The sequence below is a fragment of the Gymnoscopelus braueri genome, assembly GCF_963280865.1.
Source record: "Gymnoscopelus braueri genome assembly, chromosome: 5".
NCBI classification, from domain to species: Eukaryota; Metazoa; Chordata; class Actinopteri; order Myctophiformes; family Myctophidae; genus Gymnoscopelus; species Gymnoscopelus braueri.
Window position 1 is genome coordinate 40,696,803 of NC_137606.1, and position 18,080 is coordinate 40,714,882.

General features: G+C 42.4%; 1 protein-coding gene across 1 annotated transcript in view; it reads right to left on the reverse strand.

Moving 5' to 3' along the window:
- The window catches only part of tenm4 (teneurin transmembrane protein 4), a 319,789-nt gene that overhangs the window by 23,329 nt on the left and 278,380 nt on the right, over positions 1 to 18,080 (reverse strand). Inside the window, exons 29-33 of the mRNA XM_080429457.1 lie at positions 15,066 to 15,362; positions 11,157 to 11,909; positions 10,244 to 10,566; positions 8,552 to 8,819; positions 6,425 to 6,695 (exon numbers count right to left, since the gene is read on the reverse strand). Of these exons, the coding sequence (XP_080285583.1) occupies positions 6,425 to 6,695; positions 8,552 to 8,819; positions 10,244 to 10,566; positions 11,157 to 11,909; positions 15,066 to 15,362 (1,912 nt within the window). The remainder of the gene's footprint in view (positions 1 to 6,424; positions 6,696 to 8,551; positions 8,820 to 10,243; positions 10,567 to 11,156; positions 11,910 to 15,065; positions 15,363 to 18,080) is intronic.

The window sequence follows — 18,080 nt, forward strand, 5'->3', positions numbered from 1 at the left end:
GAGCCGCTGCGGTATACCTAACCGTCTGCTTGTGAATTCAAACAGCGAGCCAGTCCTTAATAGTGGACTGTGGAGCTGAACGCCTTGGTGCTTTAGGGCAGACAGGTAAACGCAGCGGAGGAAGAAGTACACACGTTTCCTTTTTTCTTTTTATTTACTTAAAGTACCACCACAACATAAAAATACTCTTTAAAAAGCCTGTTTTCAGAATTGTATTTGGGTAAAACAAATATGAAAGTATTGGCATCAAAATGTAAAAGTACAATATGTTGCCTCTGAGATTCAGTGGAGTAGAAGTATATTTAAAAATGGACGTACTCAAGTAAAGTAAATGTAGTTAGTTACTTAAACCTGCTTAGTGTGTAGAAATCGATGAGCTATAGCCGTTCACAGAGACATGACCGCTTTACTTATTGTACTTCTACCAATTAGTGATAGCAACACGTCAGGTGAACGGCAATCTGGGAACCCATTCGGTAAAAAAAAGGGGGAAAACATAATCATATTATATCCTTTGTTTTTGCAGAATCTGTCTTGAGATATTAGGTGAATGGAAACTTGGCAAGTAGGGCTGGGTGTTATACCAAAAGTTTGCCAATACCGGCACCAAGAATCCCTCGCCGTGCTATTTTTTGCTCTTGTCAGTATGTTTGGTGAAAGTGTTCCCCACAGTGTGCGGTTGTGAGCTGCATGTCCCCTTAAAAAAGAAACGCTAAAGAATGAAACATTGACACATAGCCTACTTTTCAAGTAATCCTGCGGTTGGAAAGGCTTTTTCCACTCCCGCCAATAAAAATCATTTCTTACCAACTATCTGAGAGATGGTTTGGTAAGAAAAGATGCATAAATATATCGTCTCTCTCTGTTCGGGTGGAACCCTCATATGTTCAAAACTGTACATTTTCAAGATTCAAATTAAAAAATAGCTAAAGTAGCAGGTCTGCCAGCTCGAAACGCGGCGCCTTTTGAGCTTGATGCTTTTGAATCTTGATGCTTTTGTGTGACGCTGTAGTATGATCAAGTAGGGCGTTAATTTACGGAGAAAAAAAACACAACACGTTAACATAAGAGGTTTCTGCCCGACAGCAACAATATACAACCCCAGCATTTCTTAGCCACCTTCCTCCCAGGAAATTCTGCCTGTAAAAAAAAAACTGTATTCACTGTAAGGGTGACACTTAAAAGATAAAGGTACTGTATGTGAGTTCTGCTACGTTGGCAAAAACCAAGAGAAAATTATTATTATTTATGGTTTATTTGATAGGTACAGATACAGTGTACATAGACAGGCTGAGAACATCTATCTAATGCAAGTACAAGTGCATCATAGTACTGTAGGTGCTCAACCGCATCCCTTGAAGGGCTTCAGTGGTGGAAAGTAACTAAGCACATTTACTCAAGTACGGTACTAAATAATTGTAGCGCAGTACAAATTACAATATTTGCTTCTGAGATGTAGTGGCGTAGAAGTATAAAGCGTTGAAAAACAGAAATACTCAAGTAAAGTAAAAATACAGCAAAATTGTACTTAAAGCTGCACTATGTAATTTTCCTCTTCTATCCCGGATTTGAACCCGGTTTCCGGCAAAGTGCTGACCTTTTTTGCCATTGAGCTAATTAGAGCCTGCCTGCTTGCTCAGGGGATAAGTTGAATCTTGACCATCAGGTCAAATCAGATCCTGTGTCTAGGTGAGACATGACCTTTGACACAATCTAAATGTCTCAATAGAATTACATTTTATTCATTAACCCATTAAGACCTGGAACGCATCTGTGTCACTTTAGATTTCTTTGGCTATTTAAAAATAGCAGATATACAAGCTCATAGCGCGGCACCGAGTGCCGCGCTATGAGCTTGTAGATCTGCTATTAGGATTTGTTAGGATTTAGAAAACATTTTAAAGAATTGCCTCAGGTCTTAATGGGTTAAAAGAGAGTTACATAGTGTCGCTTTAAGTAGAGTACTTTATTTACAGAGTAAATGTATACTAATGTTACTTTACACCACTGGGCTTTGAGTCATTGAAGTAGTGAATCCCTAGCAAATAAAAGGCGATAGGGACTTACTCTTACAGAGAAAAGCAAATTGGATTCATTCTCCACAGACTGAATTCCCTAAAGGACTAAACAAGGAATTGCTGTTGAATTGTTTCTTGTAATATAAAACAAAGCTCAAATGTGGCATTTTGAGCTTTGTGTTTTCCAGTCTTGTATCTTCTAATCCTATGTGGTTATCTAATAGGAATAGTTATCTTTAGGAGCTCGTTATGGGTAAATGTGAATTTATTGTGATACTTGATGTCATTCCCCATGCAGTCCCAGTAGCACGACCACCTAACACTTCTGTGTTTTAGGGTTCTCAAAGTAGGGGGTCCAGGGAGGGAAATTAAAAAGGTTTAAGAACTACAGTACTGACATACAGTAATAGTTCCTTTTCAAACCTGATCTGAGCTCAGTACCCTTCAAGGGAATTAACCTGAAAGTGAACCAGCAAGAACATATAAACTCTTTTCTCTTCCTTTGATTTATTGGGAAGAAAACAAGACTGGGCTCTCTTTCTGCTCCACTCTGGCTCAACACAGCTCTGTTAGAACCCACAACCATGTCACATCTCTGTACCATGATGGCATCTTATAAGTCCGTCAGAGACAGACAGACAGACAGACAGACAGACAGACAGACAGACAGACAGACAGACAGACAGACAGACAGAGTCGCTTCATAGCTATGAAAGCAAACTTGAACATTGAGCCTACTGTAAATCATACTGCAATGTTTACCTCGTCGTGTACCAAATTTGTGTCTAATTTAATCACTTCAGTAAGTAATATAATTTGCATTTCTGGACTGTCGACGCCATTTTCACTCTGCTGGACACCGCAGAACTTAGGCCCCGTTTAGACGACAGCGATCTCTAGAGAAAACGGCAAAGTAAAATATCAGATGTGCCGTCCGTTTAGACGGCAACGGCGTTATCAGGGGTAGAAACCACAACAAAGTGAAACCACCTTCCTCTGGTGCAGAGCCGTAGAACCATTGTTGCCAGTCTTTGTGAGAGAAATAAGCAGCCAGTTCTAGGAGAAAAAAAATGCCAAAACAAGCGACTATGGCTACATGAGCACTTTAAACCCATACAGTACATTGGCTATTTGAATATAGCCGATTTACAAGCTCACGCCGCGTCGCATACGCGACGCGTTGCAATTACTAATATTTACAAGCAACTTTACAGGAAAAACAAGCCCAAAGTAGCTTATAATAAACGGACATGGCAGCCCTGCGTAGAACCACGATACATTGGCGTATGTAAACAACATACAGGTGTGACAGGAAGTAGAACGGAAGTGGTTAATACGCATGCGTGACTGGTCTATCTGGCAGCGCGTCACCGCCACCTAGCCACCTGGCATGCACACTACAGCGTTTTCAATCACTGTTGCGCCTCCGTCTAAAACGCAGGACAAAAAGTGAGAACGCAACGGGACTTTGTCGTTTTCTCTATGGAGACCGTTGTCGTCTAAACGTGGCCTTGGATTGCGGCTTTAACGCGATCAAGTAATTCCCGTTGCAACAGAGTGATAGTGTACTAAACAACTGGTCTGTTGTTGAGTGAAATCTCACTGCAGCTCATTGGCTTTAACGACCGCAGGGAGGATCCTTCAAGATGGTCGCTGTCGGGTGGAAACCTTGTACTGTATTGTCAAAACGTCTGGATAGTTATTATTTAGTCACAAGCTCTTGTCAATACTTTTTAGTTGGTTCAATATTGGTTCAATAAAACCCACATCCACTTAAATAAAACAACGACGCGTTGTGAGCTTGCAGCTTGTAGATTGGCTATTTTCGCTACTTTTGTGCGACTCTGTTGTACGACGAAATATAGGGCATTAATTTTCCAAAAAGCAAAAACATCAAGAGTGGGGATATGGAGATACAAGGTTTCTGCCTGACATCCACAAAGTATCTTTAACATTAATGTTTGTCTTCCAGCCACGGAGGTTGGTACAACAGCCCCTGGCTGCATGGTATGGGGCTTCTATGCTTCCTTTGTGTGCTCTCTCTCTCTCTCTCTCTCTCTCTCTCTCTCTGGGGTGCTCTCGCTGCCATCTACCTCCTCCCCAGCACAAAGCAACAACAGAACCATGGGATATTTCTGGGAAAGGACCTGAATGTTCGTTGACAGAGGATGCTTTGCCGCGCGTCATTGTTCCCTTTGAGCACTTTCAAAAATGATAGCCAGTGGACACACACACACACACACACACACACACACACACACACACACACACACACACACACACACACACACACACACACACACACACACACACACACACACACACACACACACACACACACACACACGCACACACACACACACGCACACACACACGCCAAATGCACAGCTGCAAGGAGGACAAACAGGGTCCCAGTGAGGAAGATGTTGCACACTGCTTTTTAGTTTAAAGTGGTCAGAGAGCTGAGTTTCGTGCTTGTAGATCTGCTATTTATGAAAAATTGTGAAAATGTGTGCAAATCTTTGAATATATATATTTTTAAAGCGAACATTTGTAAAATATTTTTGTTCCAAGGACCTCAAGAAGCAAAGATTTGAGTTACCAAAAATGTACGCTTAAAAAAATATATATATTTTCACGATCAATTTTTTTTTGCAGATCTACAAGCTCGTGATGAGCTTGTATATCTGCTATTTTTGAATAGCCAAAGTGTAAAATAACGGTTATAGCTCAAATCTAAAACGGTAAGTAGGCCCACCCATCTACAGTAAGTATGCCCTGATCCACAGCTCTATTCCTCTTCCCCTGAATGTGAAACGGACATTTTATTATTATCATTATTTTCACCACAGTGCATTATTGATTTCTCTGCCCGGGACTCCCCTCCCTTGACATCTGTCAACAACAGCCTCACCACCTCTATTATAATTGAATACATTTCAATCATTTTCTTTTTCCATCAGTGAACAATTTCATTTGATTGTTTCTCCTGTTTCGAGGCTCCCTGAAATGTTTTTTTTTTAATCTTCCAATTTTATGCCACTGGCAAAAGCATAGTCTTTACTTTAAAGGGATAGTTCACCCCCATTCTATCGATTAGTCACCCCATGGAGACTTGAATTCATGGATATTTTTTAGTTTTTGCCGCATTCCTAAGCCAATAATTTGATGACCAGCGGACCGGTAGGCAGCTTTTCCGGTAGGAGACACAAAGGAGACTCTTTGTGTCTCCTACCGGAACCGCTGCTGCTCATCAAGTTATTGGCTTAGGAATGCGACAAAAACTAAAAAATATCCATGAATTCAAGTCTCCATGGGGTGACTAATCGAAAAGAAAAAAAAAGTCATTTTGGGGCTGAACTATCCCTTTAAGGCAGCGTTTTTTTAGGTCTATAATCCTAAGGATTGTAGCCATCTATCAGCGACAAATTTCAGTTCCAGGTGTTACTGGAGCAGGGGGTATGTTCCTACACACATTTTAGAATGATTTTAGATGAAAACGAAGAAAATGTAGAAAATGCCAAAAAAAAGGAGAACATTTTGATGAGTCATGACCCATAAAAATGGGTCCCCGACCCCCAGTAAAGCGCCCTGAGTCCCGAAACCCCATTGCAGTGGTGGAAAGTAACTAAGTACATTTACTTAAGTACTGTACTTAAGTACAATTTTGAGGTATTTGTACTTTACTTGAGTATTTCCAATTTCCAATACTTTTACTTCTACTCCACTACATCTCAGAGGCAAATATTGTACTTTTACTCCACTACAACTATTTGAAAACTTTAGTTACTAGTTACTTTTCAGATGTAAATTATGATATTATGAAACATACATTAACCACTTTAGCCCTATTTTATACATGGCTATTTGAAAATAGCAGATCTACAAAAGACACGACATCGCGACACGTTGTGAGCTTGCAGATCGGCTATTTTCAAATATTTTAGTACTTTTACTTTTCGTACTTTAAGTACATTTTGATGCCAATACTTTTGTACTTTTACTCAAGTACATTTTTAATTCTGGACTTTTACTTGTAACAGAGTATTTTTATATTGCAGTATTGGTACTTTTACTTAACCCATTGATACCTGGAACGCATCTGTGTCACTTTAGATTTCTTTAGGCTATTCAAAAATAGCAGATATACAAGCTCATAGCGCGGCACCGAGTGCCGCGCTATGAACTTGTAGATCTGCTATTTTTGAAAAATCGAGAAAAAAAAAAAATTGGGTTTTTTTTCCAATTTTTTTTTTAGGATTTAGAAGAAATTTCTAGAATCTTCTCAGGTCTTAATGGGTTAAGTAAAGAATTTGAGTACTTTTTCCACCACTGCCCCATTGCTTGTGTAAACAGCGTACAAAAAAATCCGGGGCTCAGCCTGTCCGGCGGCACCAAAACCTTACCGGTCATGTAGCACTTGATCTCCTGGTCGTTGCTGAGCGGGTTGTTGCTCTTGAACATGTACAGGTTGAAGGGCACGATGTGGTTCCCGTTGAGGCGGCTCCACACCTCGTGGTCGGGCGTGGTCCAGCGGCCCGCCAGCACGTCGTAGTCCCGGCGGCCCATGTGCACCAGCCTGCTGAGCGGCTCGTAGAGCCCCCCCTGGTAGCCCACCACCAGCTGGAAGCCGGGGTTGGTGTCCAGGTACACCTCGCCGAACGCCGTGTGGAGCACCTGTTTTGTTCAGAGGGGGCGGGGAAACGTACGTTTTACTCAAAGTGGGGTCCCGGGGGGGGGGGGGGGGGGGGACCCCCTGGGTTGCAGGGGGTCCCCAGCAAAAGTAGTTAACCCATTAAGACCTGGAACTGTGTCATTTTTTGATTTGAGCTAAAAAGCATTATTTTACACTTTGGGCTATTCAAAAATAGCAGATCTACAAGCTCATAGCGCGGCACCGAGTGCCGCGCTACGAGCTTGTAGATCTGCTATTTTTGAAAAATCGTGAAAATGTGTGCAAATCTTTGAATATATATATTTTTAAAGCAATTTTTTTAACTAAAATCTTTGCCTCTGGGGGGTCCCTAGAACAAAATATTTTGATGGGGGTCCGCGGCCAAATACATATCATTTTGGGGGTCCTTGACATGAAAAAGATTGAGCACCACTGATACAGAAACATACGTTTTTCAGAATACTGTTGGGATTTAGGAGACATGTAGAATCAGCTTCAGGTCTCAATGGGTTAACATAGTATCACAATCATTTTAACCACTTTGTCCATTTATACATTGGCTATTCAAAAATACCAGATCTACAAGCTTGAACATTTTTTGAAAGTATTTGAAAAATATCGAACATGTTGTGGAAAATGTAGATTTAAAAAAATAAAACATACATCTTCTCTTCTGGGGGTCCCTGGCACAAAACATTTTCAGATGGAGGGTCTGCGGCCAAATACATGTCCATTTGAGTTTGAGAACCACTGCTGTACCGTATTTTACTGAACTACTAAATTCTATAACAGTGATTCTCAATCATTTGATGACTGGGTCATCAGTCAGTAGTCGACTCAGTAGGAGACTCCGCCGGTCTTCAAATCATTGGCTCAGGAATGCGACAAAAACAAAAACATCGCCACGAATTCAAGGCTTAATGGGGTGTGTATTTGATAGAAAATAAGTATTTTTTGGGGGTGAACTACTCCTTTAAGTTTACTTGTGTGTGTCACTTTTAATCTCTTCTGCCCGACTAAATCTCAGAGACAAATATTGTACTTTTTACTGCACTACAGTTATTCGAATTTAGTAGGCTTCGCGCCGGGTTTCGAACTTGTAGATCTGCTACTTTTGATGCTTTTGTGTGACGCCGTAGTATGATCAAGTAGGGCGTCAACCCTTTAAGACCGATTCTACAAATGTCTTCTAAATCCTAACAGTTTTCTGAAAATATATATCAGTGGTTCTCAAACTTTTTCATGTCAAGGACCCCCAAAATGATATGTATTTGGCCGCCGACCCCCATCTCAGAATATTTTGTTCCAGGGACCCCCAGAAGCAAACATTTTAGTTACAAATGTTCGCTTCAAACAATATATATATTCAAAGATTTGCACACATTTTCACGATTTTTCAAAAATAGCAGATCTACAAGCTCGGTGCCGCACTACGAGCTTGTATTATCTGCTATTTTTTTGAATAGCCAAAGTGTAAAATAATGCTTTTTTTAGCTCAAATGAAAAAGTGACACAGATGCGTTCCAGGTTCTTAACCCATTAATACCTGGCTGGGACGCATCTGTGTCACTTTTAGATTTCTTTAGGCTATTCAAAAATAGCAGATATACAAGCTCATAGCGCGGCACCGAGTGCCGCGCTATGAGCTTGTAGATCTGCTATTTTTGAAAAATCGTGAAAATTATTTTTAAAATATTTTTTTCCGATTTATTTTTTTAGGATTTTGAAAATGTTTAGAAGCGGCCTCAGGTCTTAATGGGTTAATGGGTTAATATAAGAATAAACACAAAAAAGTTAAAATATGGAGATAAGAGGTTTCTGCCACAAAATCAGAGCATTTCGTCCACCCCCCCCGCACCTGCTTGATCATGACGCCCGAGCCGCTGAACACGGCCAGCGGCGTGCCGATGTTGTCGCAGGCCACGTAGAACTCGTCGCCGCTGCTGAGCTCCATGGCGAACAGGTGTCCCTGCAGGTCGTAGTAGAGCGAGGTGATCTCGGAGCTGGAGTGGTTGTACATGTGCGTGACCCGCGTGGGGCTGGACAGGTCGGCGTAGAAGAACTGCAGGTGGTGGCCCATGCTGGACTTGCTGGACACCCGCCTGCCGAGGCCGTCGTAGCGGTACCTGCATGTAAAAAGGGTGCAACAGTTAACCCATTGAGACCTGAAGCCGATTCTACATGTCTCCTAAAGCTCAACAGTTTTCTGAAAAACGTGTGTTTCTATATCAGTGGTTCTCAAACTTTTTCATGTCAAGGACCCCCAAAATTATATGTATTTGGCCGCAGATCCCAGTCAAAATATCTTGTTCCAGGGACCCCCAGAAGCAAAGATTTGAGTTAAAAATGTTCGCTTTAAAAATATATACATTCAAAGATTTGCACACATTTTCACGATTTTTCAAAAATAGCAGATCTACAAGCTCGTAGCGCGGCACTCGGTGCCGCGCTATGAGCTTGTATATCTGCTATTTTTGAATAGCCCAAAGTGTAAAATAATGCTTTTTAGCTAAAATCTCAAAATGACACAGTTCCAGGTCTTAATGGGTTAATACTCCACCCCTAGTATTGGGGATGTCGTTGTAGGTGTAAACCTTCGAAAAAGATTAAAATGTAAAAAAAATATGTAGCAGTGAAATTAGCCCGTCTGCAAACTCACAACGCATCGCGATGTGACACGTTGATCTTGTAAATTAGGCATTTTCACTATTTTTGCACGATACACTTTTGGGCAACAAAGTATAAAATAACACTTAACATTTTTTTTTTTTTTTTCCTTCACAGCAACAGGAAATATCACTCCTACAAGATTTAGACTCCAATCCACCTCCTGGTTAACTTATGACTTCAAAAACCTGTATCTCGGCTCCTGTGCACTTTTTTTTTTTACAATGTTAATTTAACTATTTTGAACTGGCTGCAACTATGGAATGGATTTCCGAATGTTTTAAATTTTTTCCCCCCGATTGTACGAGACCTGTATGTGTGTAATGAGGGGATCACCGTGAGGACGGTGATCACTGAAAATATTTTGTGACTACTTGAAAAAGGTTCAAAATGTTTAAAAAGTCCTGGCACTCAAAGTATAATATTTTAATAAACCTCTGGCACCCAATGTGTTAAGTTAATCGATCTAATAAAACAAAATGTATTAACACATTTAGTGCCAGAGGTTTTTTTAAAACAGGGTACATCTAGATCGCCCGTCGAAAACGGCTCGTTTCCACCGCGTTAAAAAAGATAATGGAGATATGAAGCTTTTTCTCAATGAGTTATAATGGGAGAGGACGGGAGGTAGGTTTTTTGGCACGGATCCACATCCGTCCATTTTAGAGACTCCGTGAATGATTCCAAAGTTGCGTTAGAGCGCCCTGTGTGGAAAAATGATATATATATATACTAATAAATAAATAAAAAATCTCCTCACGAAGATTCCCGGTTATGGCACTCAATGTGTTAACATAAAAACCACGCTTCTCGATTATCCAATGAATTGGTAAGGTAATCAATTGAATAATCGCTGAAAAGAAAAGAAAAAAACAACCCTAACCTGATGCTCCAGCCGCTCGCTCTGTTGTAGACCTTGACCAGCAGGCCGGCAGAGTTGTAGTCAAAGAAGTCGTTCCCGCGCTGCCTGAGGAAGCCGTCCTCGTCCATGCGGTACAGCACGTCCCCCAGCCGCGTGATGCGGTCCCTGACGTCGTAGCGCAGCGGCGTGAGCCGGGCGCTGTTCCCGGGGCTGAGGAGGTGCAGGTTGCCGTTCAGGTCGTAGCTGTACCGCCACAGCGGCTTGTCGTTGACGGAGACCACCTGCAGCTGGCCGTCGGCGTCGTACTCGTACGTGTAGCGCGTGGTGTTGGCGTAGGGCCCCACCTCGATTGATAGAATCGATTGAATGCTTTATTAGAGGTTTTGCAGGAAAAACTTGAAAGTGAAAAGTACAGTTCAATACAAGGCAGTGGTGGGAAAAGTACTAATGTTTTACTTAAGAAAAAGTGTCAATACTGCAATGTAGAGCTAGTACTCTGTTACAAGTAAAAGTCCGTAATAAAAAATGTACTTGAGTAAAAGTACAAAAGCATTGGTATCAAAATGTACTTTAAGTACCAAAAGTAAAAGTACTAAAATGTTACGCGTTGTGTGACGCGTTGTGAGCTTGTAGATTGGCCATTTTCAAACAGCCTTGGTATACAATAGGGCTGAAGTGGTTAATGAATGTTTTATAATATAATCATTTATATCTGCAAAGTAACTAGTAACTAAAGTTTTCAAATAACTGCAGTGGAGTAAAAGTACAATATTTGCCTCTGAGATGTAGTGGAGTAGAAGTAAAAGTATAGACAATTTACTCCAGTAAAGTAAAGGTAACTCAAAATTGTAGTACTTAAGTACAGTACTTGAGTAAATGTACTAAGAAGAGTACCACCTGAAGGCGGCTTTTGAAGGAGAGTAGGGTTTTTTACCTTCAGCTCCTTGGCCACCACGCGGCCCATGTTGTCGTACTGCACCATCATCCAGTACATGAGCGAGCGGAAGATCTCGTACTGGACCTCCTTGACGCGGCCGTAGGCGTCAAAGTGCTTGGTGTGCGTCATCACCGCCGTGGTGATGATCTGGTTGATGTCGTAGTAGATGACGCCGAACTTCCCGAACTGCTCCGTCTTGCCCGACACGTCGTCGTAGCGGTACAGGTCGATGGGCAGCGGCGTCTCGTTGACGACCGCCTGCATGCTGGTGACGCGGAAGCTGTTGTCGTAGACGTAGTCGAAGCGGGCGTTCACCATGCCCTCCTCGCTGAAGCGGAAGATCTGCCGGTCGATGAGCGGGCCGATCTGCCGGTAGCGGATGGTGCAGGTGAAGCCCTCGCTCTGCAGGTTGACCGTCTTCAGCATGCCGGCCACCTCGTCGTAGGAGAAGGCCACGCGCGTGGTGTCGTACAGGATCTCCAGCAGCTTGGAGAGCTTGCCGTACTTGTAGACGATCCGGCGGCCCGTGCCCATGAAGGTGGTCTGCAGCAGCTGGCCGCCCTCGCTGTAGTCCTGGAAGACCGAGGCGTTGCCCTCGGGCGGCCGGTAGGCGTTGCGGTAGTAGCCGATGGAGCGGGTGGTCTCCAGGGTCTGCCGGGCCACGTTGGGCATGGTCACCGAGGAGAGGCGGTCGTTCTTGTCGAACTCGAAGATGTACTGCCGCTGGCTGTAGAGCAGCAGCACCATCGACTGTGGAGAAAAGAACGGTTTCTTAACCCATTAAGACCTGGAACTGTGTCATTTTTAGATTTGAGCTAAAAAGCATTATTTTACACTTTGGGCTATTCAAAAATAGCAGATATACAAGCTCATAGCGCGGCACCGAGTGCCGCGCTACGAGCTTGTATATCTGCTATTTTTGAAAAATCTTGAAAATGTGTCCAAATCTTTGAATATATATATTTTTAAAGCAAACATTTTTAACTCAAATCTTTGCTTCTGGGGGTCCCTGGAACAAAATATTTTGATGGGGGTCCGCGGCCAAATACATGTAATTTTGGGGGTCCTTGACATGAAAAAGATTGAGCACCACTGATATAGAAACAAACGTTTTTCAGAAAACTGTTGAGATTTAGGAGACATGTAGAATCGGCTTCAGGTCTCAATGGGTTGGGACATAATTGGATCCATGCATCTGCATTGGGAGACAATGTAATATCTGATGTGCTCTTTTCTCGTTATATGCCTCTCATTCATCAGTTCCTCCCCCCCCCCCCAGCGGACGCCCGTTTAAAGATCGCCACAAAATAATACCCCTTTATAAAATAACTAGCAATGATGCCGCTATAAAACTATACAAGGGGAAGCGGCCACGGGTCAAACATAACTCAAAGTAGTTTTTAATGAGTTGCTCTCACTGTTACAGTACCTGAGCACTTTCACAGTGCACAGTCATTCAGTAAAAGGTGGATGGGTTTTATAGGGTTTGGCGATGTACAAGGGATTGGCCGTGGCACGCCGCGAAAGGACAAACAAAATGTCAAAACGCACAAGCACAAATTAGGCATGCATGTCTGAGTTCAACCGAGTCCAATTCACGTCTTGAAAGGGAGGCCGCTGATATCCCCCTGACATTAACCCATTAAGACCGGGAGCGCTACGAGCTTGTAGATCTGCAAAAAAATATATATATATCGTGAAAATGTGTGCAAATCTTTGAATATCCCTGGAACAACATATTTTGAGGGCCTTGACATGAAAAAAGTTTGAGGACCACTGAAATTATAGCAACATCATTCTTTTCAAAAAACTGTTAGGATTCAGAAGACATTTGTAGAATCCCCCAGAAGCAAAGATTTGAGTTAAAGTGTTCACTTTAAAATATATATACTTTTTCCCGATTTAAAACAAAAATTGCAGATCTACAAGCTCGTAGCGCGGCTATGAGCTTGTACTGTATATCTGGTATTTTTGAATAGCCAAAGAAATCAAAAAAATTACACAGATTATTTCCCGGTCTTAATGGATTAAGATGTCCGTAAGAGATGGTTTCAGAAGCACGCCGGCGTGCGTCTCGTTCCATGTTTGCAGAGTCTTTTGATCTGCACAGCATGACGGCCCTAGAAATTTTAACGAGTCGCCAGGCTCCATAAGCAAATAAATTATGTCTTTAAATCATTTCTGGGGCTGTCACAACATGTCTCCTCGCTTAGCGGCGGCTGTAAAATTGCTGTAAAATTGGCTTCACACTATTAACAGGGTGACTCGCTGCCGTTTTTGTATTAAATGTTAAATCCACAGAGCCCTTTTACATTTCTTCCATAGACATCTTTCCTTTAATTAGAGAGCAAGAAGGCGGCGTATCACACCATTGTTCTATTTTTGGGGCCGAACACAGCACTTGGCAAACCGGGTTAACATTTACAACACACACTATAATATGTGTGACATGCAACAGACACGATTTTTATTACATTCCTGTAAACTGAGCCTGAAGATGACTCGAGGATTAACCCCTTAATCCCTTCATGCCTCGTTGGCCACCGGGGTCCCACAGGGCTCCATTCGAGGTCCGCTCCTTTTTCTGCCCCTATGCCAAATCTCCTTACCGAAAATAGCTGATCTACAAGCTCACAAGGTCTGCTATTTTCACCAAATGTTCACCAGAATATGGACACTACGGTTCATGCGGTTAAAAGATAGCTTTTGTTGTATACAAGCTTCTATTGCTATACCCTATAGAAAGTATGTATTCTACAGTATCTCACTGAACACCATATCCTCACATGCCCTTTTGTCCCTTTCTCTCTTGCCCTACAGTATAAACACCAGGTAATTAAGCAGACATCCTGTGTGTGGTTTAACATAACATTTGCATTTGCACAAAAACAAATTTCAAACACTGTTTTGCACCTGAAAACCTAAAACATTAAAGCTGATTCTGATGTGGGTTAGTTTACCAAGGTGGAACTTCTTCCACTACTGACCTTGAGTATGCCGGATTTAGCTGAACAAACATATTTTTCTACTTGTTGTTTTTCTTCACATTATTTTAATTTCCAGAGTTTCCATTGTTGCACTCCCCTACTCTCTCTCCGTGTTGCCTGTCTCTCTACACCAGTGGTTATCAAAGTGGGGTCCGGGGACCCCCAGGGGTCCTTCGGGGGGTTCCAGGGGGTCCCCAGCAAAATTAGTTAATAACCACCACACATCCATTTATACGTTGGCCGTTCAAAAATAGCAGATCTACAAGCTCACAGCGAGCTTGTACATCTGCTATTTTTGATCTTCCCTGGCACAAAACATTTTCAGATGGGGGTCTGCGATCGAATACATAAATTACAATAAATTTGGGGGTCCTTGGCATGAAAGTTTGAGAACCACTGCTGTACACTGTACCCAATACACCTCCACAAGGATTTAGTGCAAAACGTATCTCCAACACCCAAGGCGTTTCCCCAAGGCTTTCAATTAACCCTTAAGACCTGGAACCCATCTGTGTCATTTTAGATTTATTTGGCTATTTTTTTTAAAAATCATGAATCTTTGAATATATTTTTTTTGTAAAGCGAACATTTGTAACTAAAATCTTTGCTTCATGGGGGTCCCTGGAAAAAAACATTTTGAGATGGGGGTCCGCGGCCAAATACATATCATTTTGGGGGTCCTTGAGATGAAAACGTTTGAGAACCACTGATATAGTTATTTTCAAAAGAACTGTTAGGAATTAGAAGACATTTGTAGAATCCCCAGAAGCAAAGATTTGAGTTAAAAATGTTAACAAAAAAAAAACATGGCCAAAGAAATCTAAAAATGACACAGATGCGTTCCAGGTCTTGATGGGGTTAACTTCTCGTTCCCGCAAAGTACGTTCCGTTACCGCCCCTGCTCTCGACGCTTCCTCACCTTTTCCAGGTAAGTGTAGCTCCACGATTTACCATCGGCAAAGATCTGCGAGACGATCCTGCCGTTCTGGTCGTACTCCATGCGGACGGACATGGTGCCTCTCTGGATGCCCGCCACGTGCCCGCCGGCGGAGTAGGTGACATTGACGCCGTTCAAGCGACTGCTGGGTGCCCAGAGCGTGGGGCGGCCCGCGTGGTCGTAGTGGATCCGTAACGTGAACTTCCTGTGGTCGTCGTAGACCTTCTCCGTCCTGGTGATCCGGTCGAAGTCCAGTGACAGCAGGTTCCTGTTATGAACCTGCATGATGATGACGAGAGGGAAGGCATGGAATTAGACACGTATAATATAACATCGCGGTCGGGTGGAAACCTTGGATGTCCAAAACGTCACTTTTAAGGCAATGGGGAAAAAATCTGTATGAATCTGTATGGAATCTGTATTCCAATGGATCCAATGTAGTTATTATTTAGTCACAAGCTCTTGTTAGTACTTTTCATTGGTACAATATTTATGAAACCCACAGACACACAAACACTGTCACTTTTACTTGCAACGTTTTTGAAAAGTAGCAAAAATAACCAATCTACAAGCGTCGCACCGTGATATGTTGGGAGCTTGTAGATCTAGATATTTCAGCAACTTTTACATGACAGACGAAGTAGGGCATGACTTTACAAGAAAACATAAGCTGAAATATGGATATACAAGGTTTCTGCCCGACAGCAAGGACATACAGTATTATATCTGAGGTTTATGTATTCCTCCAACAGAGAATAAATACCGTTGAAAGTTTGTGGTTTGTGGTTTTTCATTTTCAGCACAATGCTATTTGGAAGCAGAAAAAGAATTGGCAGATTTTCTATCTCCAAAAGTGATTATTTCATATTCTCCTTTTAATAGTTTTTAATTACAACCATAGAGCCGTATCTCAGGAGTGCAGGAGCCATTGAAGTGATGAAATTATGAAAATTACCATATCTCTTTGTTTGTGCAAAAAAAAATGAAAATTCAGCAGAGTCTTAGTGGGAGCCTGCCTATTCATGCAAGAAACAAGAGTCCCACTAATCATTAAAATCATTTCCACCCTCCTCACATGAAAAAAAAGAATTACCAGGCACAGATGACAGTCATTTTACTTGGCTATTTCCTCAAATTGGAAAAATGGGAGAAAAAAAAATTACACAAAAATCGATTCCACTCCTTGAAGAAGAAATCAAAAGAGCTCGGTTGCGTTTGACCGACACTTCACAGTCAGTGGTTCCACGTGACCGTTGTGAGGATGCACCCGGTGCACCCTGAGCGGCACGGTGATCACAGCGCCGCCAAAGCCACTGAAGACGGTAATCCGTGAAAGGCCACGTCCAGGTCAGCGGCAAAGAGGCTGCCACTAAACAGCCATGTCTGAGTGTTAACCCATTAAGGCCTGAGGTTCCGATTCTACAAAATGTCTTCTAAATCCTAACAGTTTAACAAAAAAAAACATGTTGCTATGTCAGTGGTTCTCAAACTTTTTCATGTCAAAGACCCCAAAATGTATTTGGCCGCGGACCCCCATCTCAAAATATTTTGTTCCAGGGACCCCCCAGAAGCAAAGGTTATAGAGTTACAAATGTTCGCTTTAAAAAATATGTATTCAAAGATTTGCACACATTTTCTCGATTTTTCAAAAATAGCTGAACTACAAGCTCATAGCGCGGCACCGAGTGACGCGCTATGAGCTTGTAGATCTTCTATTTTTGAATAGCAAAAATGACACAGATGCGTTCCAGGTCTTAAAGGCTTAATTAAACTCTGCTGTGCGTAAACGTGTGAAAAGGGGAGCCCGTAAGCGTCCACTAGGACAATTTCAGAGATCAATTAACACTCCAGGGTTTGACCGTACAGCCCAGAGACGGTAGAATCACTTCCATTAACCACTTTGTTTTGCACAAAAAAGTATGAAAAAAGAAAAAACACAAAATGGAAACAATTCCTGAAATATCTCAAATAAGTTGTTACGCTTCCATGAGGTGGATGTGTTAATTTTTTTTTTGCAATACAGGACAATAAAAACTTTTTTTATCGGGCCATACAAATCTTTATGGGGCGGCAGTGGCTCAGGGGTAGAGTGGCCCAGGGGTAGAGTGGCCGGTGGAGGTGCCCAGTTCGATACCGGGCTCCCCCAGAGTTAAGTGTCGAAGTGTCCTTGAGCAAAACGCCGAACCCCTAATTGCTCCCGATGAGCAGGTTGGTGCCTTGCATGGTTTCCTCCGCCATGGGTGTGTGAATGTGTGTGTGAATGGGTGAATGTAATGCACTATCTATGTAAAGCGCTTTGTATAAAAGCGCTATATAAATGCACCATTTATTTAAAGAATGCAGTACAGAGGTTTCCTCTCGTACTGGACACAGTGGTCTACATTAGATGGCTTTACACTAGATAACCACCCTGCAGGTACAAAACAAAGGCGACCTTGGTTTCTTCAGTGCAGTGGTTCTCACTGTCGGGTTGGGGACCACCACCAGGGTTCCAAATGGACCCTTCCGGGGTGTGTAACTCAGAGAGCGTACACTTGTAAACACTGAGGATGTTAGAGGGGTGCCCAGAGATAAAACTGGGGGTCCTTGAAATGAAAGAGGTTGAGAATCATTGCTTCAGTGTGTCCCTTATGGGCGGCCGCAGTGCTACAGTGTTGAAGCAATGTTGCAAAACTTGTTTTTTCTAAATCACACCAGGAGGTGAAGTACATTAATGTGTTCGTTATCTTGGCACGATCCGCCGAGTGACCTCCTGGAATTGTTTTTATTTATTTTTTACGTGTGGTCGTTGCCAAATGCAAGGCGCTCGCCCTTGATGTATGGCCATTAGAATGCCAAGTGCCAATCTCGGGTCTTCATCTTCCCAATTTAATATCTAGAAATGATTAAAATAGTTAGGTTTTAATGGGGACACAGTTAATGACTGCGTGTCGCAGAACACATATGAGCCCGGCGGAAGACACCCTACAGTGTGGGAAGAAGTACTCCATTTGTTCT